General features: G+C 40.8%; 1 protein-coding gene and 1 pseudogene across 1 annotated transcript; both read right to left on the bottom strand.

Annotated features, from left to right (window-relative positions):
* Nucleotides 1–305: 305 nt before the first annotated feature.
* On the bottom strand, nucleotides 306–3,504 carry LOC127680415 (oogenesin-2-like; annotated as a pseudogene).
* Nucleotides 3,505–18,265: 14,761 nt separating this feature from the next.
* On the bottom strand, nucleotides 18,266–20,881 carry LOC127680414 (PRAME family member 12-like). Its single transcript, XM_052175875.1, has 3 exons — nucleotides 20,595–20,881; nucleotides 19,715–20,296; nucleotides 18,266–18,881 (listed from the first exon to the last, which is right to left on the bottom strand). Exons 1-3 carry the CDS (start codon nucleotides 20,879–20,881, stop codon nucleotides 18,266–18,268), a joined length of 1,485 nt encoding a protein of 494 aa, XP_052031835.1.
* Between the last annotated feature and the right edge of the window lie 4,540 nt (nucleotides 20,882–25,421).

The raw sequence follows: 25,421 nt of genomic DNA, 5'->3' as shown, positions 1-25,421 counted from the left end.
AGACATACCAGTACCTCAGTAAGTCAACACCTGTATTGTGTGCAGTCAACAGAGGGGAACAATGTCTTTACGGAAGGATACTTTTATTGTAACACACTCAAACTATAAAAATCCTAGAGGAGAAAAGAGTACTTGAAATCTTTGGCAGATGAAAAACTCACTCACAAGCTGTGAGGACAATCTTGTATTTCCTCTGTGTCTCAGACTTTTAGGTAATTGACATTTTCATGCTCCTTTCAGAAAAGGATTTTCGTTTAGGATTTCATCGATCCCCAATGCTAAGACTCAATTTGTCTGTTCAACAATCAACCACGTAGGTTCTTTTCAAAAAAGCAACATTGGGTATCCAGATCATAAATATAGGACCCACCACACTTAGAGCATCAGTTTGTGAAGGCAAAAGTGACCTTTTTGGGCTTTCTTTTGGCCCTGAGTATATCCAGGAGTGCAGGTCAAAAATTTTCTAATCTGTCTGATAGTATTACATCCCTGATATCATAGCACTCCAGAGGGTACAGTTCATCCATTAGTTGCCTAAGCTTGGCTGTGTGGTGTAGAACTTTTGTTCAGTAAAAGCACAGAAAGTTCATTATCATAGAAATTGATTTCTGTGAGATGGGAACATTGCCTTAGGGCAGGCAGCAGACATCAATCTGATGTTCTCCCATTCCACACGACTTCAAATGCAGGTATTCCAGGGTATATCTACCTCTCTCTAGGAGACACACAAGAGGTTCAAGGAGTAAATGACAAAGTTTTATCAATAAGATTCAGACATTTGAGCTCAAATATATTCAGGCAATAGGGCAGGTAATCCAAGTCTGATTGTGAGAGGTAACATCTTGTGATGCAAAGTGTCTCCAAGGGCTTCTTTAGGCACTTGGGGAGAGAAGAAATGATTGATTTCTGGCAAATAGTATTGAAGAGGGTTGATATGATTGGCCGGTAAGCAGAAGACTTTCTCCCAAACTCATTCTGACTATATAGTGAGGTCAACCACAACCCAAGACATGGCCTTCATTTGTCTGCTCACACAACCTATATCATGCTAGTAAATAGCAACATGATTCAGGATATTGCAGGAAACCACACCAATGGTTATATCAGGCCAACTTGGTGCATATAGGAAGGCCTATCTATCCCAAATAAAATTCAATAACTTCCTAGTGCTATTTTTAAGAGTTCTCAGAGGTTTTGTTCCTGCAAGGTCCATGATCCTGTCTTCATCATGAAACCCAGTGTTGCATATTACTCATCTACTCAACCAATTTCTTGACTCAAAACATGAACAAAAAGAGCAATGCTTATGCCTGGTCATATTTATCTTATCATATAGGTCATCTCCTCAGATAGGCTATGTCTTTAACTTTGCTAGATTTATGGTGTCCAGTCTGACATGGACTCCCCAGCTTGCAAAACAAAACAAAACAAAACAAAACAAAAGACAAGGAAAGAGAACAGCAATGAAAAGAGGTCTGTTTTCTCTTGTCGACTTCTCTGTACACTCTCAATCCTTCCTTACCTGAAGAATTCTTTCAGGTTGCCCTTTAAAAAAGGGACATCATATACATAGAGTTCCCAGAGAAGATGGTGGAGTGTGGGAAGTAGAGAAATCACTGTGATTACTTCCTCCTCATCAATCTTTTCAGTACAACCCATACTGATGGTACCTTTGATTTCATCTAGACTGAATGAGAGAGGATTGTTCATCTCTTTCAGGTAGGTGTTAAGAAAAGCCAAATCCTCCACTATGTTCATAGCAACCCTATTTATAATAGCCAGAAGCTGGAAAGAACTCAGGTATCCCTCAACAGAAGAACAGATTCAAAAAATGTTGTATATATTCACAATGGAGTACTATTCAGCCATTAGAAACAATGAATTCATGAAATTCTTAGACAAATGGATAGAGCTGGAGAACGTCATACTAAGTGAGATAACCCAGTCTCAAAAGATCAATAATGGTATGCACTCACTAATAAGTGCATATTAGCCTGGAAAATTGGAATACCCAAAACATAATCCACACATCAAATGATGTCCAAGAAGAACAGAGGAGTGGCCCCTGGTTATGGAAAGACTCAGTGTAGCAGTATAGGGCAATACCAGAACACGGAAATGGGAAGGGGTGGGTGGGGGAACAGGGGGAGGGAAGAGGGCTTATGGGACTTTCGGGGAGTGGGGAGCCTGAAAAGGGGAAGTCATTTGAAAAATAAATAAAAAATATATCGAATAAAAAGAAAAGCCAAATCTTCTAGGCAAAGACAGCATAGCTCCTGATCTTGGATAGTCTGCATGTACAATTTTGAAGATTTCTATGATTGTGGCTTTGGTTAAGCCCTGAATTTTCAGCGTTCTACAGCATAAATGAATGGAATCTTTTCTCTGCTGGGCCACTGCAACAAGTATGTGGCACATTCATCAAGGCTGCGCTCCATGAGTTGCAGTTGAGATGTCACCCACAATTCTCTCTCTTTTTTTTTATTATTTTCTATATTTTTTTTGTTTACATTCCAAATGATTTTCCCTTTCCAGGTTCCCCCCTTCCCATCTCAATTCTTTCTTCATCCCACAGTCAGGACTGTTTTCCAATGCCTGTTTCTGTTTTATGAACTCTTATATGCCTTCACCTTCATGGGAATCCAGCCCATATCCCACAGAAATAGTAGTCTCTATCCCTCCAATTCATATCTCTGAATTTTTATCTAGAAAATGAGGGAGAAATGAGTATAATTTTTAGAAGGTAAAGGACAACACATCTTACAGTTTGATTCCCTTCCACATCTCACACTTCAGCTTTTTCTACCACAACGTTTTATTCCTCTGCCTAGAATCAAACCCAGAGCCTCATGCTGAGAAAATGAATAGCATTCTTTGCAAAAAGGGCATCTTTAGCCCTGTCCTACTTCCCTTAATTCCAGTCCAACCTCATTTCACATTAAACTTTTAGGGATTCAGGAAAAGGACCATTCCTCACTGGATTTTTCTACATTTTCTATCTCCTATATTAGCCATTATTTTTCCAGATAGCCTGAGCCCAAGGCTCTACACCACTCTAAGCCTCTTCTCCCAGTAAAGAACTTTCCTGACAATGGCGTAAAGAAAAACTTGAAAATCAGAAGCCTCTCATCCACAGTTGGCCAAATATCCTCTGTCCCTAATTGCTCATTCTCAGTACTCAGAGAAACTTTCTCCAACCCCAGGTGATCCTGCCTACCTGGAGCGAACTGTTTTTGAAATCAGTATATCTAGCCCCTCAAGAACAACCTGCAAAGTGTCTAGGCAGAGGGTCTTTATCAACATTCCTACAGAAAGGTATGGGATGGGCCACACAGGTATCATGGTGGTTAAGATCTTTGTATGACCATTAATGAAGGCCTCCTCAAGTGTCACTGGGAACAGCCTATTGGGCAGATCCTTGAGAGAAGAAACGTCCAAGGCCTCCTCACTCAGTAGCCTCTGTCTTGTCAGTTTCACCAGGGTGGGTGGGGAGTAGACATTCATTGTGTCTTTTTCTAAATTGTCATCCTATGGGAGCAGGGGGAAAATATACCATTAATGACAATAAACTTAGGAAGCCTTTCTGCCAACACTGTGTGGTGTGGGGGCGAGATCACTAGAGCTGAGTTTACAGAATTCAGATTACCAATTTGAGCACACTCAGTTGTTTTGGTTTTGTTTTTGTTTTTGTTTGTCTGTTTGTTTAGATAATGTCTTTACAGAACTTGCTATATCCTTGACTGTCCTGAAACTTGCTGTATAGTCCACAGTGGCCTGTACTTCACAGAGAATTAATTGCCTGCCTCTGTCTCCAAAGTGCTCTAAAGTACATATGTGTTCCATTATTGCTCAGCCTGTGTCAACATAGCATGTCTAATCCAAAAATGCTTGATCCGGCCTGTGCTGGTTTTAAAGCCATAATTATCTCTGGTAGTGTGAAGTGTCTCCAAAGTATTCTAGTTCCCAATGGCTACATCCAACTGCAGCCACAGCTGGGGAACATACATCCTTCTGGGAAGGGACCAAAAGGAACTTTTAATCCTCAGTCAAGAGTTGGATTATAAATAGACTATGCTTAGCTCTCTAGGCCCTCGAAGAAAACAAAGAAAATCAAATTCCAAATTCTCCATAATTTCCATTTATCCAGACACGCTGCATGGAATGAGTTCCAGCATCTTTGTAATTCCCATCATTAATTACTGACATCAATCTTTGATCATGACCCATACAGGACTTGTGAAAAGGTGTTGGATCCTTAGTCATCAGGGAAATACAAATCAAAATAATCCTGATACTTCACCTCACACCAGTCAGAATGGCTAAGATCAAAAACTCAAGAGAAAACAGGTGCTGGCGAGTATGTGGAGAAAGAGGAACACTCCTCCACTGCTGGTGTGGTTGTAAGCTGGTACTACCACTTTGGAAATCAGTCTGGCAGTTCCTCAGAAAACTGGGAATGATAATACCAGAGGACTCCACTATACCATTCCTGGGCCTATACCCAGAGGATTCCCCAGAATGTAATAAGGATACATGATTCACTGTGTTCATAGCAGCCCTATTTATAATAGCCAGAAGCTGGAAAGAACCCAGATGTCCCTCAACGGAGGAATACATACAGAAAATGTGGTATAACTACACAATGGAGTACTATTCAGCCATTAGAAATAAGGAATTCATGAAATTCTTAGACAAATTAATGGCAGAACATCATCCTAATTGAGGTAACCCAGTCTCAAAGGAACACTCATGGTATGCACTCACTGATAAGCAGATATTACCCTAGAAGCTTGGAATACCCAAGACACAATTCACATATCAAATTATGCTCAAGAAGAAGGAAGGAGTGTTCAATGGTCCTGGAAAGGCTCAGTGCAGCAGTGTAGGGGAGTACCAGGACAGGGAAGTGGAAAGGGGTGGATTGGGGAACAGGGGGATGGAAGAAGGCTTTTGGGACTTTTGGGGAGGGGGGATCTAAGAAAGGGGAAATCATTTGAAATGTAAATAAAGAATATATCAAAGAAAAAAAGAGAAAAGAAAAGGTGTTGGTAAAGTTCCAAGCTTGAGGTCCACAAACTACAGAGGTGGAGTAGGAAAGAAACACTAAAGTTAGTAATCCTTCAGTAGCCATTGGCATGGTCTGTAACCCCTTACAAAGCAACCAGAAAGAAGAGATTATGAGGTACAGATCATAATTCACATGCCAAAAACAGAACAACACTAGCTCAATGTCATACTTAATTGGTTACTTCTACAGCAGCAGAACAGCTAGCCTGAGACATGCAGAAACAAAATGAAAACCAAAAAAATGTAAGAAAAAGGACCTGAAGTTTACATTGTAAGTTATATTCAATTTTTTATTGAATAGTTAATTAAGAAAGGCTGGCTTCTTCCTGAAATTTTGAATACATCCTGGGTTCATTAAAAGAATATACCATGTATCAATTGATAGAAATATTTTGCTTGGGTTTGTTTGTTAATTGGTGTGCTTTGTTTTGCTTCTTTGAGACAAAAGAGCATATCTATAGCTGTTTAGAACTTGCTATATAAATTAGGCTGCCATTAAACTTATATACTATCCACCCTCTGCCTTACTGTTGCAGTCAGGTGTTGGTATGAGAAGAGACGAGGGAGGGAGACTGTGGTTGTGATGTAATGTCCATTAAGATGAAATGTACATAAACATATACACAGAACTATACTCTATATACACACACATATATGCACGTATGTGTATATACAGGTTTCTTCCTTCAAGTTTGAGGACATTTTGAGTTCCATTAAAATAAGAGATTACTTATCAATGAGGAGATGCAAATACCATTTCTTTTTTGGTATTATATGTTTGCTAGTTTTACATTAGTTATCTAGTTGTATATCTATCAATTTATTTAATATATATGAGTGTATTGTCCCTGTCCTCAAACACCCCTGAAAATGGAATCAAATCCCATTATAGGTGGTTGTGAGCCATCATGTAGTTTCTGGGAATTGAACACAGTACCTCTGGGAGAACACTGAGTGTTCTTAACAATTGAGCCATTTCTCCAGACTTGTTTTGCCCTTTTAAAAGATGCATAGAATATCTGACTATTTTGACACTCACAGCTTTCCTCTGCCTTCCTGTTGCTGGGATTAAAAGCACACCAAAGAATTCCAGGCTTAAAGTGACATAAAGATCATCACTCAAGGCACTTTGAGTAACTCACATCTGACACTCCAGTGTAGAGGGCCTAGAATTCAAGGTCAGCCTGACATTTTTAGTGAGACTGTCTCAAGAAAGAAGAACAAAACTAAATAAAATTAAAAATCCCCACAGAGGGCTGGAGAGATGGCTCAGCAGTTAAGAGCACTGACTGATCTTCCAAAGGTACTGAGTTCAAATCCGAGCAACCACATGGTGGCTCACAACTATCCAAAATGATATTTGATGCCCTCTTCTGGAGTGTCTGAAGACAGCTATAGTATACTTATATATAACAATAAATATCTTTTAAAAATTCTCAACAGAAACTACTAAGACCCAGTTAATAATCAGATGTAATTGAGAACACACTTGGATATTCTAGTTAAGCAGCCCTCAGGAGAATAAGGAAGGAGAATCTTTGTGAGTTTAAGGCCTGGCAATCTTTTCTTAAGTTACATTTCATCCACTGCTCCCTCATCCAGTTCCTCATCCATTTTCTACTCCAGCTTTCCTCTAAGAAGTTGCTACCCGCTAAACCCTTAGGAATTCCCCTTATCAAGGGTCTCAATTCTTTCCCACTGAAGCTAGACCAGTGGAACTCTGCTGTATATGTACTGGGACTCTGGAGGAGCTTGTGTATGCTGCCAAGATTGGCAACTTAGTCTCTGGGAACTTCCAGGATTCCAGGTTATTTGAGACTTATAGAATTACTATGGGGTCTCCCTCCTCTTCAGCTTCTTCAACCCTTCCCCTAATACAAAGTTACAAAAGTCTTCAATGACCAAGAAGCACTTAAAGAAAGGTTTAAAGTCCTTAGTCTTCAGTGAAATGCAAATAACCATGATCTTCAGATTTTACCTTACAACAATCTGAGTGGCTAAGATAAAAAACTACAGTGACTACACATGCTTGTGAGGTTGTCGGGAAATAGAACGCTTCTCCATTTCTGGTGGGATTGAAAACTGATGCAACCACTCTGGAAATCAATCTGACTGTTCCTCAGAAAGTTGGAAACACTTGATGAGTCAGCTTTACCATTCCTGGTCATATACATAGAAGATGCCCCACCATACTCCAAGGACACTTGTTCCTCTATGTTCTTAGCAGCCTTGTTTGTAATAGCCAGAATCTGGAAACAAAGCAGTCTAGACCTCTGTGTTTGATGTGATTATTGGTCATGGTACCAGTTTCTCAGTTTGTCTTGTCTGGGTGCTAGTTTTGTTTCTGGGTTACTGTTTGATGTGTGGATTTGCAGAGTGTTGGCTGAGTGTTTCCTCTTTTAAAGACCTCTTTGTTGGGTATGTTCAAGGGGGAATGCTTGCTAGTGTTGAAAGCTGGAGGAAGAAGAGGCCAGTAAGAGATGATATTAGTAATCCACAAGGAGACATACTCAGGAGAAAGGTTAAGATACTTCTTGTGTTACAGTCCTGTGGTAGAGGCAACTGTGAAAATTTGGTCTGTGATAAGAGATCGTATGGTACTCTGTGAACTCCCTTCCTTGTCTTCTGGCACACATTGATGTTGTTGAGCAGGAAGTTTTTGCCTTTGTGGGGACTGTGACAAGGAAATGAGGGAGAAAAGAAAGGCAGGTGGGGATTGTTGTATCAACAAGGAGGCATGCACAAGGGGAGAGGAATCTTCATCTACTATTCTGGGACAATGCTAAGGGCAGATGAGACTTGAATCTACTGTAATAGAGAGTGGGGTTGATCTTTCTACAGAGTAACTAGTCTACTGGCAGTCAGGGCCTGTGATTCAACAGGGAGGATCTGCCAATAGGAATGTCTCAGCACAGAGATGAGTTTGTAAAGTCCAAACTATTTTGTTTTTGACAGTGCACTAAGTCCACTTGAGTAAACATCTCATGACAAACCTTACTTGTCAACATCCAGTCAAGATAAAAATAGTAGGGTTAAACTACACATAGGTAACTAAGATATCATACAGAAAAAAAAGAAATATAGCCAACCCATCATGGTTATCAGATGGTTTTGCCCCATAGTTTAGTTCCTTCAGATAATGCCGGACATGCAATTTTGAAAATATTAAGTTGCTGAACCTTATTGAAATTCCTCAGTCTTGCTGTTGCTAAAGTAATTTTTCAGCACCTCTAGACTCAGGCTTAGTTTAGACCCAGGCTCTCATTTAACAGTTAGATCCACTCTATATAACCCATGACAGAAAGCTCAAGTCAGCATCCAGGGTGAAATCAGGCTCTCCCTACCCTGTTTTGCAGGGTGGAAAGGACAAAGACTTTATATTCCACTCTCCTGATCAACACTGTTCCCATATGTGACTCTGTAGTTTTGAACTTGGAACTGTCAGTAGATGGAATGTTGTTCTTCATCCATTCCAGCAAAGTCAGCATATCTTCCTTGGGATAGCAATCTTACTTCCACGTCTGTGGGGGAATCTGCTTTTTCCATCACCTTCCAGCTGTTTTAGCCACATCTCTGGTCACACTGTCTTGAGATCACGGGGTTAAATACGCCAAATCCTAGGGCAGCACAGCCTCTGAACTCCCCATTCTAGTGTATCCTTTCCTGCCATGAACAAGGTACAGTTCCCATTTTGTTCTGTCTCAGCCCCAACTCCAACTCCCTCCTGCGGTAGCAGGGGCTCCTGTAATAGATTTGGCTAGATCACTGGTTTTGTGTTCTTACAACTTCCTCACTCATTATTTTCTCTGTGTCCTAATTGTGTTCACTTCTCAACATTTCAGAGCTGCAGTCATCTGATGGAGCCTCAGTTGAGTGTGTACTCTCATCAGAATGGCTGGTTGTTATATCTGTGAGAGATTATATTGATGATTGTTGTGGGAAGGTTCTTCCACCTAGGGTGGTGATATATTGCTAAGGAAGTGGGCCTGGGCATGGGACAGTGACCAAGCAATAGCGCAAGCCAGGAAAGAGTGTTTATCCTTCAGTTTTATAGCTTCATTTTCGACCTTCAGTTTCTATTCTAAGCTCTCAGAATGATGGACTTGGATCTCACAGAAACATGCACAACAACCATTTATTCCCTGAGATGCTTTTGCTGAAAGGATTCTATCATAGTAGCAGAGTAGCAAGTTAGAACAACAACAAAAACAACCTTAAATGGTAGCAAAATGTGATTTTTCTGATGGACAGAATCTATACTCTCTTTTGGAGGAATGTGGAAAATATGAAAAACTGAGATAGCAAAACTAATAGAAAGCTGTACACGGTGTTTAATTGTTTGTTCTCATAGGACCTGGAAGATTGTAGTTTTGACAGTAATTCAGCCAGAGGAAATTGAGGTCATATTATTCAGTGGAAAATAGACTGTAAAAAGTTTTGCTAGAACTCATTTGTGTTTTATTTTGGCCTCCTCACTCAGGAGCCCGCACACCAAGGCAGGCAGATTCCACCATAATGGCACTGTCCTTCTCCCATGCAATGGGCAGGGCAGTCTGCACTGGGCCAGGATTTTGTTCAGTATTCTTGCATCAATTGTTCTGAAGCTCTCCTTCCCCACTAAACCCATCTGGTCCTGGGCTTTTTTTTATTCAATATATTCTTTATTTACATTGCAAATGATTTCCCCTTTCCTGGATCCCCCCTCCCTGAAAGTCCCATAATCCCTCTTCCCTTTTTAAAGGGAATGTATGTTTTCATGTGACCTTTTTTCTATCCACTTCTGTTTTTTATATGTATATAAAAGCATTAGGAAAACAAGTAGAATCAATAATAAAATATTAAAGTGAATTTTGGTGGGGGAATTTAAGTTTACTTTAGCTTTTCAGTTTTCTCTTTTGCATCTCTTTCTGTACCAAACATGGATTCCTTGTGCAGTTTAGTCAAAACCTCAAGCTGGACAAATAGTCTACACAACAGGTATGGTCTAGAATGTGTTATAGTTTCATTCTAAATCCTATGGATTTAAAAAAAGATATTTTTTTAATTTTTTTTATTCGATATAATTTATTTACATTTCAAATGATTTCCCCTTTTCTAGCCCCGCCCCCACTCCCCGAAAGTCCCATAAGCCCCCTTCTCTTCCCCTGTCCTCCCTCCCACCCCTTCCCAGTTCCCCGTTCTGGTTTTGCCGAATACTGTTTCACTGAGTCTTTCCAGAACCAGGGACCACTCCTCCTTTCTTCTTGTATCTCATTTGATGTGTGGATTATGTTTTGGGTATTACAGTTTTCTAGGTTAATAACCACTTATTAGTGAGTGCATACCATGATTCACCTTTTGAGTCTGGGTTACCTCACTTAGTATGATGTTCTCTAGATCCATCCATTTGCCTAAGAATTTCATGAATTCATTGTTTCTAATGGCTGAAAAGTACTCCATTGTGTAGATATACCACATTTTTTGCATCCACTCTTCTGTTGAGGGATACCTGGGTTCTTTCCAGCATCTGGCAATTATAAATAGGGCTGCTATGAACATAGTAGAGCATGTATCCTTATTACATGGTGGGGAATCCTCTGGGTATATGCCCAGGAGTGGTATAGCAGGATCTTCTGGAAGTGAGGTGCCCAGTTTTCGGAGGAACCGCCAGACTGATTTCCAGAGTGGTTGTACCAATTTGCAACCCCACCAGCAGTGGAGGAGTGTTCCTCTTTCTCCACACCTTCTCCAACACCTGCTGTCTCCTGAATTTTTAATCTTAGCCATTCTGACTGGTGTAAGATGAAATCTTAGGGTTGTTTTGATTTGCATTTCCCTAATGACTAATGAAGTTGAGCATTTTTTAAGATGCTTCTCCGCCATCCGAAGTTCTTCAGGTGAGAATTCTTTGTTTAACTCTGTACCCCATTTTTTAATAGGGTTGTTTGGTTTTCTGGAGTCTAACTTCTTGAGTTCTTTATATATATTGGATATTAGCCCTCTATCTGATGTAGGATTGGTGAAGATCTATTCCCAATTTGTTGGTTGCCGATTTGTCCTCTTGATGGTGTCCTTTGCCTTACAGAAACTTTGTAATTTTATGAGGTCCCATTTGTCAATTCTTGATCTTAGAGCATACACTATTGGTGTTCTGTTCAGAAACTTTCTCCCTGTACCGATGTCCTCAAGGGTCTTCCCCAGTTTCTTTTCTATTAGCTTCAGAGTGTCTGGCTTTATGTGGAGGTCCTTGATCCTTTTGGATTTGAGCTTAGTACAAGGAGACAAGGATGGATCAATTCGCATTCTTCTGCATGCTGACCTCCAGTTGAACCAGCACCATTTGTTGAAAAGGCTATCTTTTTTCCATTGGATGTTTTCAGCCTCTTTGTCGAGGATCAAGTGGCCATAGGTGTGTGGGTTCATTTCTGGATCTTCAATCCTGTTCCATTGATCCTCCTGTCTGTCACTGTACCAATACCATGCAGTTTTTAACACTATTGCTCTGTAGTATTGCTTGAGGTCAGGGATACTGATTCCCCCAGATTTTCTTTTGTTGCTGAGAATAGTTTTAGCTATCCTGGGTTTTTTGTTGTTCCAGATGAATTTGATAATTGCTCTTTCTAACTCTGTGAAGAATTGAGTTGGGATTTTGATGGGTATTGCATTGAATCTGTATAGCGCTTTAGTCAAAATGGCCATTTCAACTATATTGATTCTACCGATCCATGAGCATGGGAGGTTTTCCCATTTTTTGAGGTCTTCTTCCATTTCCTTCTTCAGAGTCTTGAAGTTCTTGTCATACAGATCTTTCACATGTTTGGTAAGAGTCACCCCAAGATACTTTATACTGTTTGAGGCTATTGTGAAGGGGGTCATTTCCCTAATTTCTTTCTCAGCCTGCTTATCCTTTGAGTATAGGAAGGCCACTGATTTGCTTGAGTTGATTTTATAACCTGCCACTTTGCTGAAGTTGTTTATCAGCTGTAGGAGCTCTCTAGTGGAGCTCTTTGGGTCACTTAGGTAGACGATCATGTCGTCTGCAAATAATGATAGTTTGACTTCTTCCTTTCCAATTTGCATCCCTTTGACCTCCTTATGTTGTCGAATTGCCCGAGCTAGTACCTCAAGTACAATATTGAAAAGATAAGGAGAAAGGGGGCAGCCTTGTCTGGTCCCTGATTTCAGTGGGGTTGCTTCAAGTTTCTCTCCATTTAGTTTGATGCTGGCTACCGGTTTGCTGTATATTGCTTTTACTATGTTTAGGTATGGGCCTTGAATTCCTGTTCTCTCCAAGACTTTAAGCATGAAGGGATCCTGAATTTTTGTCAAATGCTTTTTCAGCATCCAATGAAATGACCATGTGGTTTTGTTCATTGAGTTTGTTTATGTAGTGGATTGTATTGATGGATTTCCGTATATTGAACCAACCCTGCATTCCCGGGATAAAGCCTACTTGATCATGGTGGATGATCATTTTGATGTGTTCTTGGATTCGGTTGGCAAGAATTTTATTGAGTATTTTTGCATCGATGTTCATAAGGGAAATTGGTCTGAAGTTCTCTTTCTTTGTTGGATCATTTTGTGGCTTTGGTATCAGCGTAATTGTGGCTTCATAGAAGGAATTGGGTAGTGTTCCTTCTGTTTCTATTTTGTGGAATAGTTTGAAGAGTATTGGTGTTAACTCTTCTTTGAAGGTCTGGTAGAATTCTGCACTGAAGCCATCTGATCCTGTGCTTTTTTTGGTTGGAAGACTTTCTATGACTCCTTCTATTTCTTTAGGCATTTACCATAAATTTCTTACCTCTAGCTGACCAGCATCAATTATCCCAGCAAAGCAAAGACTCACTTTAGTAGTTCTGGTAACTTTTAAATCACAGATAATAACACTTCTGCCTCAGTTCACTAGAACCATAGAATCTCAATTCAAAATAACGGAGTCCTGATAGAAACTTTATATTTTATTCTAAATCTTTACATGCTAGTTGTCTGTCTTCTGCAGTGTTTCAACATCCTAATCTTGTCTTTCATTCTCCTCAATAACCTACCATTGAGCTCTCAACACTCAATAGCTTTGCTAGCCCTATATTAAAAAAATCCACCGAAAATTCTCCCCCAAACATGGTCAGGTATATCTCAGCAGTACCCCAATATGCTGGTATCAACTTGTTTAGTTAGAGGTTTTGTTAGTGTGAAGAAATATTAGGCACCAAACCAAAGTAGGAAAGGAAAGATTTTGTTAGGCTTACACTTCCATATTACTTACTATTCATCACCAAAGGAAATCAGGACAGGTACTCAAATATGACAGGAATCTATAACCAGGAGTTGATGCAGGGGCCATGGAGGAGTGTTGCTTACTGGCTAGCTCCTCATAACGTGCACAGCCTGCTTGCTTATAGAAGTTAGGATAGTACCATCCACAATAGACTTGGCCCTTTCAAATTGATCAGTAATTGAGAAGTGCTTTATACATGGGTCTCATGAAGACATTTCACCAATGAGCTTCTTCCTCTCTGATGACTCTCTTTTGTGTCAAGTTGGTAAAATGTCAGCATCCTACATCTTACAGTTCATATTGGACCTTTTCCCCAAGCCTGTAGGAGGAGTTAGAGAGACTCCTCTAACCATTGCGGTATGGCCCCTCAGCAAGCTTGCACACATAAAAGCCCTTTCCCAGATGAACTCTTAATGGCCTAAGATTTGCTGGTGGTCTATTTCCAGAAGCTTCTTTCTGCCATTTGACACTACACTCCCTAAGACAGTGGTACATGCGATCAACTTTTGTTTGGACCTCTCTATTTTGCTTCAGTTGCTCTGGAACACCTGATTCCATTGTCTTAACTCTGGATTCCAATACCAAACAACCATACCCTTCTCAAATCCAATGTATTTTTGTTTTCAATTTTTGTTTTTCAAGTCAAGGTTTCTCTGTATAACAGCACTGGGTGTCCTAGGTTCCTTTTATACACAAGTCCTGCCCTCATCAAATCCTTATTTTAACATTTGTTTTTATTTTTATTTTTCTATACTTACTCAAACCAATTGTTAATATATTTTATCTGGAAAGACAAAAGGAATTAATGTTCTGTGTGCCACTTTAGACTACAGTCATTCCTGGATATTGCTTGAAAATGTACTGGATTTCTTTGTAGATTATATATTATCACATATGGACCAGATGTCAGAACATTCAAATCAGCCAGAAACTGCAGCATCCATCATTCTACATGACTGATGGCTACTGTGACTAAGACTCTTAAGGTTCTTTTTTTTTTTGGATTTGGGTTTGGGTTTTTGAGACAGAGTTTCTCTGTATAGCACTGGCTGTCCTGGAGCTCACTCTGTAGACCAGGCTGGCCTTGAACTCAGAAATCTGCCTGCCTCTGCCTCCCAGAGTGCTGGGATTACAGGTGTGTGCCACCACTGCCCCACCCTTAAGGTTCTTAAGATCCGTTGGAGTCACAGGTCTTCTAATAAAACACTGACTGTCCCAAGGAGTGACAGATTAGATTTGTATACACTCACCATGCTCACCCACATTAGTCCAAGAAGGTTAATGAAACTGACAGCATCAAATGTGCCATTACTAGGTTACAGATATTAGGGATGTGGTAAATGCAGGAACACCTTGATCACATACTCCTTGAGCACTGACTGAGTATTACTGACATGTGGGTAGAGCATCCAAAATATTTGCTGGGAAAAGTTTTCACCTGCTCTTCACTTAGACAACAAAGTCTGATTGTGGAACACTAAGATGGCTCAGTGAGTGAGACTTTGCCACACAAGTTCATAGCCTATAGTGTGATCCCTGAAACCTCCTATGGAAAGAAAAACTGGCCCTCTCAAGTCTTTTTCTGACACACAGGAAGGCATGCACATGCAAACACACACACACACACACACACAAATGCTCACATATAACCACACATAAGAACACATACACATGAACTCACACAGAGAAATGCTCACATACATAACACACACACTTAAACCTCATATATACTCACACACATACTAACATAAGCACTGTAATGGCTATTACAGTTTGGCAACTTCACTTTATCTAGAACAAACTACAATCAAGATTCTGAGGGAACACCTGTGATCCAGATCTTGAGGCTGGAAGACAGAAGTTTCTGACCTGGATTTAGAGGCATGGTGAATAAGTAAAGTCTAGGTAGCCAGGCAGTGGTGGTACACACCTTTAATCCCAGCACTTGAGAGGCAAAGGCAGGTGGATTTCTGGGTTTGAGGCCAGCCTGGTCTACAGAGTGAGTTCCAGGACAGCAAGTGCTACACAGCGAAACCCTGTATGGGAGAGGGGGAAAGAAAAGCTTAGGTGCAGGCAAGGTAAATCACACCTTTAATCCCAGGAGACTGAAGCAAAGAGGTCTCTGAATTCAAGGCAGCCCTGGGCAAAGTAAGTCCTAGATCCAGGTGTGGTGACACACACCTTTAATCAGGGCCACACCTTCTATTGGAGGCCTACATATGGACATTAGAAGAAGGAAGATTCACTCTTGTTTGTTTGCTTGTACTTACTTGCCAGCACATCTATAGAAACCTACTTCTACAGAAGACTAGTGCAAGCAAGTAGCTCATGGGCCTGAGAAACTAGTAGATTCTTGGAGTTCCCATTCACGGCTGCCCATTTTTGGGTTAGTTGCACTACAGAATGTAAGTCATCACAATAAATTCCTTTAATATATAGAGATATTCCATAAAATCTGTGACTCTAAAGAACCATGACTTATATAAGTACATACATACTCAAACTCACAAACACTGAGAAACACACACACAGAGTCACACAAGTCATACACTGAATGATAACAAATCAAAGCATATACTGAAAACATGGCTGTGAAGATTTATTCTCCTGAAGGTCTTAAGATCAGAAAGACTGGGAAGAGCTTTCTGAATAGGTGCCGATGTTCCTCAAGAGTAGAGGACTGAACTAAAGGGGTGAGCAGGTGGGAGGCATCTCTAGGAGGAGACAGAGTTCTGAGATGATGGAGGCACCCAAGAATCAATGGGGGTGACCTTATTTGAGACTCACTACATTGGGGAGATGGAACTTGAAGAGGGCATTTCCTGTAGCCAGGCAGGAACCCCAGTGGAGCAATAGAGACATCAACCCAACAACAAAACAGTTTTTAAAAAGATTTACTTATTATATGTAAGTATACTGTAGTTGTCCTCAAACACCCCACCAGAGGGCATCAGATCTCATTGTGGATCATTGTGAGCCACCATGTGGTTGCTGGCATTTGAAATCAGGACCTTTGGAAGAGCAGTCTTACCTGCTGAGCCATTTCTGCAGCACCAGGAAATAAAACCATTTTATTTTTATGGTTAATGAGACAGGGATTTGTGTGTGTGTGTGTGTGTGTGTGTGTATGTGTGTGTGGTATAGACTGTCCTTAAACTTACTCTGTAGACCAGGCTGGCCTTGAACTATGAAATCCATCTCACTTACCTGTGCTGGGATTAAAGGTGTGCACCACCACTGCCCAGCAAAAATTTGACCCAAAATGTATCCTGTCTAAAAGGAATGCGGGTGTTGGACAGTGGTGGTGCACGCCTTTAATTCCAGCACTTGGGAGGCAGAGGCAGGCAGATTTATGAGTTCGAGGCCAGCCTGGTCTGCAGAGTGAGTTCCAGGGCAGATAGGGCTATTCAGAGAAACCCTGTCTCAAAAACAAACAAACAAACAAACAAACAAACAAAAACAACAAAAAGGAATGCAGGCACAGGGGATGGGGCAGAGACTGAGGGAATGGTCAACCAATACCCTTCCCATCTTGAGACCCATTCCATGGGAAGCACCAGTCCCTAACACTATTAATGATACACTGTTAGGTTTTCAGACAAGTTCTTCTCGTCCTCTGAGAGCCTCTACCTTTCAGCTGACTCAGACAGATACAGACACCCATAGCCAAATAGTGGATGGAGCTTGGAGACTCTTATGGAAGAAAATTATGAAGGCTTATGGGCCTAGAAGGGGATAGGAACTGCACATGAAGGGCAGAGTCAACTAACTGGGCCTTTGAGGTTCTCAGTTTCTGAACAATCAACCAAAGAACATACATAGGCTGGACCTAGCCCCCCCCCATATGAGCAGATGTGCAGCTTTGTCTTCATGTGATACCCAAAACTGGAATGGGGGCTACCCCAAAATGTGTTGCCTGTATTGGGATGTGTTCTTCTAGCTTGGCTTCCTGATCTGAACTCAGTAGGATAGGAGGCACCTAGCCATGAAGAGACTTCAAATGCCAGGGTGGACAGATAATGGGGTGGGGGCACCCATTCATATGAGAAGGGAATGGGGGAACGATTGTGGGATGGGATGACCAGGAGGGTGGCAGTGAGTGGGATGTAAAGTGAATAAGTTTAAAAAATAAGTTAATAAAAAAGAAAAAGAAAAGAAAAAAACAAGAGTGGAGGAACCTTGTGTCCAAAGGTACTTTAAGTCTTTTTTCTTTGAGGTCATGGCAAGAATCCATACATTCCCTAACCCAAGGGACGTATATATCCTGAGAGGCAACCACAGTTGTCAACCAAAAACACTTGAAATCTTCCAGCAAATTCCACTGTCAGCCAAAAATTCAAATATCTGCCAGCGGTCTATACCAACCTAGTACTGGAGTCAAAGGTATGTACCACCACAATGTTACTCATTTTATTATTTAAAATATATTAATTTTTATTTTTTTTACATCATGTTTATGGTATGTCTATGTGCAGAAATGAACACGTCTTCCCAGAGACCAAAAAATGACAGATCATCTGAAGCTAGAGTTACAGGTGGTCATGGGAATGAAAAATAAAACAATCCTCCCCAGGAAGAGCACCAAGCAATCTTAAACTTTGAGCCATCTCTCCAAGAGAATCTTTGTTGTGTTTTGATCAGGATTTCAGGAAGCTGAAGTGTATATAATCTTGAAACATGGGGCATGTTATTCTGAAAATTCTGGGAAGAAAGGGACAGAGAGAAGAGAACACAAGAATATGTGAAGGGCAAACCCAACAGTGAATACCGTATTCAAATCTCTGTGAGTGTGTCAAGGTGGGTCTGTACTGTTGACCTTAGACAGAATTTAAGCCCTCATTCTCCAGATCAGTATTTCTCATTGAACTATGACCCAATGAAACAATCGTCATTCCCAAGTACCTCCAAAAAATGCTGAAATACGCATGCTTTATCTGGAATGAGTCACTTGAGTTCCGGCTTTCCTTTCTCAGAGTCCAGAAGTGACCACTCTCGTTGCCAACAGAAACATAGTGTGGCCTCCATGTTGTAGACACAGAGTCCTCCACAACCTGGACAAATGTTACTCACAAAGCAGATCTCTTTTGGCTGACGTATAACATTGAGTGTGACCATTAGCTCAGAACAATATTGTGCAAATTTTTGTGGGAGGACATTACCTAATTCATCATAGACCTCATAGGGTGCAGAGTACATTTCCTTGGTCAGCTGTCTCAGGTTGGCAGTGTGCTGCAGTAGCTTCTCCAGGCTGTTCTTAGATAAGAAGTTCATCTGAAAATCAACCTCAGTGAGCTGGGTGCATTGGCTCAGAGCAGGCAGGAGGACATCGATTTGGAAGTCCGTGATCATATAGCCCTTCAACTCTAGCTTCTGCAGTGTAGCTGTCAGTCGTTTTAGAAGTCTTCCTAGAAATTCATGACTTAAATTTATAAAGTCGATGCCACTCAGATCCAGGTGTTTGAGCTGATAGACTCTTGGACACTGGGACAGACACCTCATATCTAATTCTGACAGCTTGCAGCGAGTGATTGCAAGGCTCTCTAAGGGATTCTCTAAGCACCTAAAGAGAGACAAAGAAGATCATCTCCTTAAACTTCAATAGAGGTACACAGAGGGCAATGATTCCAAGAAAATAGGCTATTTATGTCTAAGGTCTTTATGTGCTCATAATGAAACTCAAGATTAGAGTGCTCCCTGATAGAGAGTACCCAATAAGTCTTGTCACTATAAGCAGAGGACACACAACACCATCATGACTGCTTTTGCCTGAAGGTCTACAGTGCCCTCTGCACTTACTAGCATAATACTACATCAGTGGACAAATGATATCAGAAAGTGAATCCCACATGTGAAATGTAAATAAATTATATCGAATAAAAAAAAATTAAAAAAAAAAGAAAGTGAATCCCAGTAGGACTGTCTTGGAAAGACCTAGAACCATTCCCGTGTGTGACAAACTTGAGAGCATGAGGCCCACCTCCATGGCATGGACTTGGTCCTGTCAACAGAGTTTCCAGAAGCCCCAATGATCCTCAATCATTACTCAGCCCCTTCCTGTGCTTAGATGGCCTCAGACTCATGGGGAGACAGAAGCAGATTAAAAGTCTTCATACAGTTCTCAGGACAGAACTGACGTGGGGCAGAAGGTGGTTTAAGCTTTTGTAGCCTCCATAGATCTGTTTTTGCTACATCTGGATCCTAGCAAAGAACTTTCCTAAATAATGGACACATACCCGATAGTCTGAGTTTACTGAAGTGAGAACTCAGGATGTAGAGTATCACAAGGTCAAATCTGTGTAAATCCAAGATTGTCAGGGAAGCCACAGTTGTGGACTGACCTTTCATGTAACATAGGCTTTGATCTGGCCCCTGGATAAAGCTCACTATCCTTACCTGAGCACTTGGTCCAGATGTTCATTCACAAAGCAGACGTCATTCAAATAGAGATGCTGGAGCTTGTGGAGTTTGGAGAAATGGGGAATGATCATTCTTATACACCGGTCTTCCATGTCTTTATTTCCAGACTGTTCCAAAGATATGTGGACATTATTGAGAAGGAGTTTTTGAAGGTTTCTCATCTGGCCCAGGTCAGAGGCTATCATTGCAAGAGTGTCCAGGTTGAAGTGTTTATACACTTCCAATTCCTGGATAGAACTTGGCTCAACTATTTCCAGAAGATGCCAGGGGTTGTAGTGAGGGTTGGGCAAAAACATCACCTTCTGACAGTTCACCTGTACATCTTTTCTCTTCTTTGCCCACTCATAAAAATATTCATTGTATTCAATTGTATGCCTGGGATTCACATAAAGGTTTATCCACACAGTCACAGCCTGTGTTCCCCATTGTATGGGATGATTCCTCAATAGTTCTGTCTGGCTAAAGTCTGGAGGGCAGGCACCATCCTCTATTCCATCCCACGCATTCCAGAAATTATGGTTGGCATCTCGTAAATCAAGCACTTGTAGGTTCCACCTCCTGTGGATCAAATGGGAAAAATATTCAGATGACAGAAGAGGCAATGTGTAAACAGATTTGACCTACAACACAAAGACCCTTAAATCCATTCCTCGAGGGAAGAGGCTGGGACAAACTCATTGCATATTGCCTGCATCTCTTCTCTGCTATGCTGTACACAGCACTTTCCCTTTTCTTAGTTTCTCTCCTCATAGATAGTGACATCAGAAGTCTCAGATTCAACTTGGACCACATTGTGAATACTTTCCTCAATCCATACACTTCCCTCTCATCCCCATGCTCCCTTGGTGTCTCTTACCTGGGTCGAACATTTTGTCTCATCAGCAAATCCAGGCCATCCAGCATAGCCTTCAAGGTCTCCAAGTCAGGAGTCTTCATCAGAGCTCCCACAGGAAGGCATGGGAAGGGCCAGGCTGCCACCATCTGCCTCAGGATGTTATGTTGTTTGCTGATAAATGCATCCTTAAAGAGTGGTGGGAAGAGCTCCTCTTTCATGTCTTTTAGAGCATAGATTGTCAAGGCTTCATCTTTCAGCAGGCTTTGTTTTGCCAGCTGCTGGATCGTGGGAGGGGTCTTGAAGTTCATTATGACTTTCTTGTGGGGAGATACTATGGAAATAGGGAGATAAGGGAATTATTTCTGGTAAAACACATTTTAGCTTGCATCTTTCCCTACTAATTATTCAAATCAAACTCAGTCACTGTCCAGGCAATGTCATAAACCTGTATTTCCCATTAGACAATATCTATTTTTCTAAGAGCCACGTTTCCCTTAAGGGCCTTCTTGAGATTCAAAAGCACCCATTTCAACCCAATCATTCTATAGCTCCCTTGCTGGGAAGCTGGTATCAAGACAGTAGATCTGAACTCCACACTTTTGTGTGAACCCCTCTACATTATCTCTGATAACCTTAAGAAGCAAACTTAAAGGTCCCATACCCAATCTATATATGAATTAAATCAATGGAACAGTTTGGTAGAAGCTGTGATATGGATTTTGTTACTTTGACTTCCTTAAGTTTTAGACCCTGTAGCCACACTGAGCTGTAGTGTGTTGTTTAGAAGACTGAACTGTGGAAATTGTCAATTTAATGCTTTCATGGGTTTCACAATTTTCATTTTCTCTCTAAATCGATAATCATTGTGAATTAGGAAATTTTAAGGTGTACTGAAGATATTGGTAAGAAAATAAGGTACTTCCTCAATGGGCCAAGTCCTTGAATATTACATACTTGGCTCTCTATAAATGGCACAACTTGAGGTCTCAGAACTTACGAGGGGAGGCAGCGGAATCAGTCTTTCATGACAGCTATATATGGAGTTCTAAGCTAACCTGAGTTAAATCACATTTTCTACTTCAAAACAATCACACCATACAACGAATCAAAAATTACAATAACCAAATATTAAAAATACTAAGATGAAATGGGAGGCTGGCTGGCTGGGTGAGATGGGGCATCCTGATGGATTGAATGACTTACCTGACCTTCACACTTCTTTCAGGTTTTCCCATTCTAGCAGGAACAGGCAGTCACTCCAGGCTCCAAGCCTCAGACTGTCTTGTGCAGCCATACTGAACCTTATATGCACATTTCCTCACACCTTACCTTTTTAGGCCCACCTCTCAGAAACAAGCTACCACCTGATTGGGTCATAAAGTCTCCACTCATTTAATTATTTTGACATTTACATCTTTAGCTAGATTTAATCACATTTCTATGTGGGAATGTTTAAAATCAGAGATTCTGGTTAAGGTCTCAAAGCTTACAAGATGTTTCTCCTCAAACTCTGAGCTCTGAGATTACTTACCATAATGAACTACATATTTTGGAAGCTTCTTCTCTGTTTGAGACAGGGTTTTCCTGTGTAACTGTGGCTGTCTTAGATGGAACTCACCATACAATCTGGGCTGGTTTAAACTCATTATATAGACCCTGCATCATCTTTCCTTATAACTGAAGTATTAGGTGGGTTTGAGCCATAACACCTGGATTCTCTTTTGCTCTACTTTCCCACATTGCATCATGGGAGACTTACTGTGCTGATCAGAAAGGGCCTTTTCGTGAAGCAGCAGTACTTAGGAGAAGCATGAATGACATCAAGGCACACAAGATTACATATGAGTGATTGTTGAGAAGCAATCACAAGTGAATGGATGAAGAACAGTCATTTCACCTTTTTCTGGCTTTTGACTGGAGTTAGAATGGGGCAGGTTCAGGTTGTCCCCATCATTTGTCTCAGTTCACAGTTTATAAAGTGCTTTGAGCCCTGGGTCTGGGTACACATTGTTGACTAGCCGATTTCTTGCCTCCATGGGGAGGTGATTCTAGAGCCTGCTCCTTCTTTTCCCACTAATTCCTGCAATGGCCAATGAGCGGTAATCTTGATACCACTGTGTATGGATACTTGTGGTATTCTGAGCTTGAGTGGATTCTATACAGGTTTCTCAGGGGTCTAATTTTTGCCGACTCATCTGAGGCCTAGGCTTCTAAACCTTCCACTGCAGTTATATCAACCAATTAAACTAATCCTCACAGAACATTTTCAAAAGGAATATTGCATATTCCTAAACAGGATGACCTGTATTCCAGGCTCGTTTCATATAGAATATAAAAAGGAATGGCCATGAACATCCACATCTTCTATCCTCCACCTCTCAATCTGCTGGATGCATATGGAGTAGGTTATGAGCTGGGCCTGGATTCAGTAATCTAGCCTTGTGCCCTAGTACCGAAGTCATTGTTGAAAATCAGATAAATCACCTCAAAGGTCCTTAGTTATTTCAGGAGAGGGCAGGCTTGGAGGTGTACACCTGCCTCTGGGAGGCACAGGGCTGAACAGAAGAACTTCACTGCAGTCTGGTTACATAGTGGTAATGTATCAGAGCGGGGTACATCTGGGTGACAGCAACAAAAAGCCACAAAGGATCTGCCAAGGCCCAGGTGTCCATAGTGGTGTCATGTTCTGAACACCTGTGGGTCTCAGAATCCTACCAAGCTGATCTACATCTTCAGTCATTGACAAAGTGAGATAGGACCCAGATCTCAGTCACAGAGTCTCTCAGAATTGCAAGTAGCCAAAATGGCTCAGAGAGATTCCTTTCTTCCTCAGATGAGCATATTAAGCATCTTTTATTGATCCAGTCTCAGTGTTGTATGAGGAAGGCTAAAGAAAGACCATTGCAAGTTCATGGCTTGCCTTGTGAATAAAGTTAGTTATATGGAACTCTGGGATTTTTGTTTTGTTTTTAAACCAAAAATATAGAAACAACCAGGCATATTGATTCTCATTTATTGTTCCAGCACATAGGAAGCAGAGGCAATTGTTAGCGGCCATCCTGATCTACATAAAGAGGTCACAGGTAATTAATCAATGAAGCTAGACCATATCTGGAATAAAATGCTGGTAATTAATGACTAATTATGATTAAGTGGAATGGTAGAGGAACATGCATTTAACTCTAGTATCATAGAGCCAGAGGCAGGCAGATCTCTGTGGTTTTGATTCTGGTCTACATAGCTATTTCTAGACAGCAAGAGCTATACAAAAACCCCTGCCTTGGGAAAGTAAGTTTCATTTTGTTTTACCTAGGCATATTGAAATAGTAAGAAATAATTCAGAAGATGCCTGCTTATTCTTTAGATTTATCTCTTAAGAATTTCTTTGGCCGGGCAGTGGTGGTGCACGCCTGTAATCCCAGCACTCTGGGAGGCAGAGACAGGCGGATTTCTGAGTTCGAGGCCAGCCTGGTCTACAGAGTGAGTTCCAGGACAGCCAGGACTATACAGAGAAGCACTGTCTTGAAAAAAGCAAAATCCAAAAAAACCAAAAAAAACAAAAAAAAAGAAAGATCTATACTCTATTTTTAGTTGGATTATTTAGATTTTAGTTATCTAGTTTTGAGTTCTTTCTATATTTTGGATATTAGTCCTCTATCAGATGGGGAATTGGTAACACAATTTTCCATTCTTTAGCTGCCACTTTTTCTGAATGTCACAGTTCTTTGTCTCATAATAATTTTTCAGTTTCATTTAATAATTGAAGTTTTTTAAAATTTACTTATTTTATATATATTGTAGCTGTATACTGTGTACAGTATACACCTTCAGTATGTCTTCAGACATAACAGAAGAGGTTATGCGCCACCATGTGGTTCCTGGGAATTGATCTTAGGACCTCTGGAATGCTCAGTGCTCTTAATGGCTGAGCCATCATTCCAACCCAGAATTTTTTTTTCTTTTGATTTGTTTCTTGAAACATGGGTTTTACAGAAAGCACTGCATTACTGGCTTCCCTGGAACTCACTTTCTAGACCCTACTTGCCTTGAACTCACACAAATCTTCTTGCCATTACCTCCCATGTGCAGGGATTAAAGTTATGTTCTATCACTGGTCAGCAATGCCACCACAGCATGTCCAATTCAGAAATGTTTTGTCCAGTTTTAAAGTTTTGTCTTGGTATGAAAGTTATAATTCTCCTATCAGCTTGTGAAGTCTGTCCAAAATATCCTGTTTCCCAAAGACTCTATCTTATTCTAACTAATCTTGGATGAATTTATCCCAGTGGGAAGGGATCACCCAGAGACCTCAGTCTATATTTTGATGATAAACTATGCTTAGTTTTCCCAGCCCTCTCGATTAGAACAGACAATATTCTATTGTCACTCAGCACTTACAAACACTGTTTTTGTTTGTTTGCTTGCTTGTTTTGATTTTTTGAGACATGTCTTATCACTGGATGTTTTGAAACTCACTACATAGGTCAGATTGGCTTCAAACTCAAAGATCAATTTGCCTCTGCACCCCTGTTGCTGGGATTAAAGGCACACCCAAGAATGGCAGAAATAAAGTGACATCAAGATCAGCAGTCAAGGCGCTTGGGTAACTCTCAGCTCTCATTCCAGCATGGATTGCCTTGAATTCAGGGTCACACTGACAATCTTAATGTGAGTGTAAAAAACCCCACAGAAACCATACTGATCCAATTAATATTATGGTTAGCCAAACCTCAGTTTTCTGAGATGGGAGAATCTCTGTGAGTTCCAGGCCAGGCAAGGTTATATAGAAATATCTCATCTAGAAAAAGACAAATCAGTAACCATATACATGAGCTTACATGAGAAGAG

This window comes from Apodemus sylvaticus, chromosome 3 (assembly GCF_947179515.1).
Source record: "Apodemus sylvaticus chromosome 3, mApoSyl1.1, whole genome shotgun sequence".
Classification (NCBI taxonomy): Eukaryota; Metazoa; Chordata; class Mammalia; order Rodentia; family Muridae; genus Apodemus; species Apodemus sylvaticus.
The sequence above is the reverse complement of the archived record's forward strand: the minus strand, read 5'-3'. Positions and strand labels throughout refer to the sequence as shown.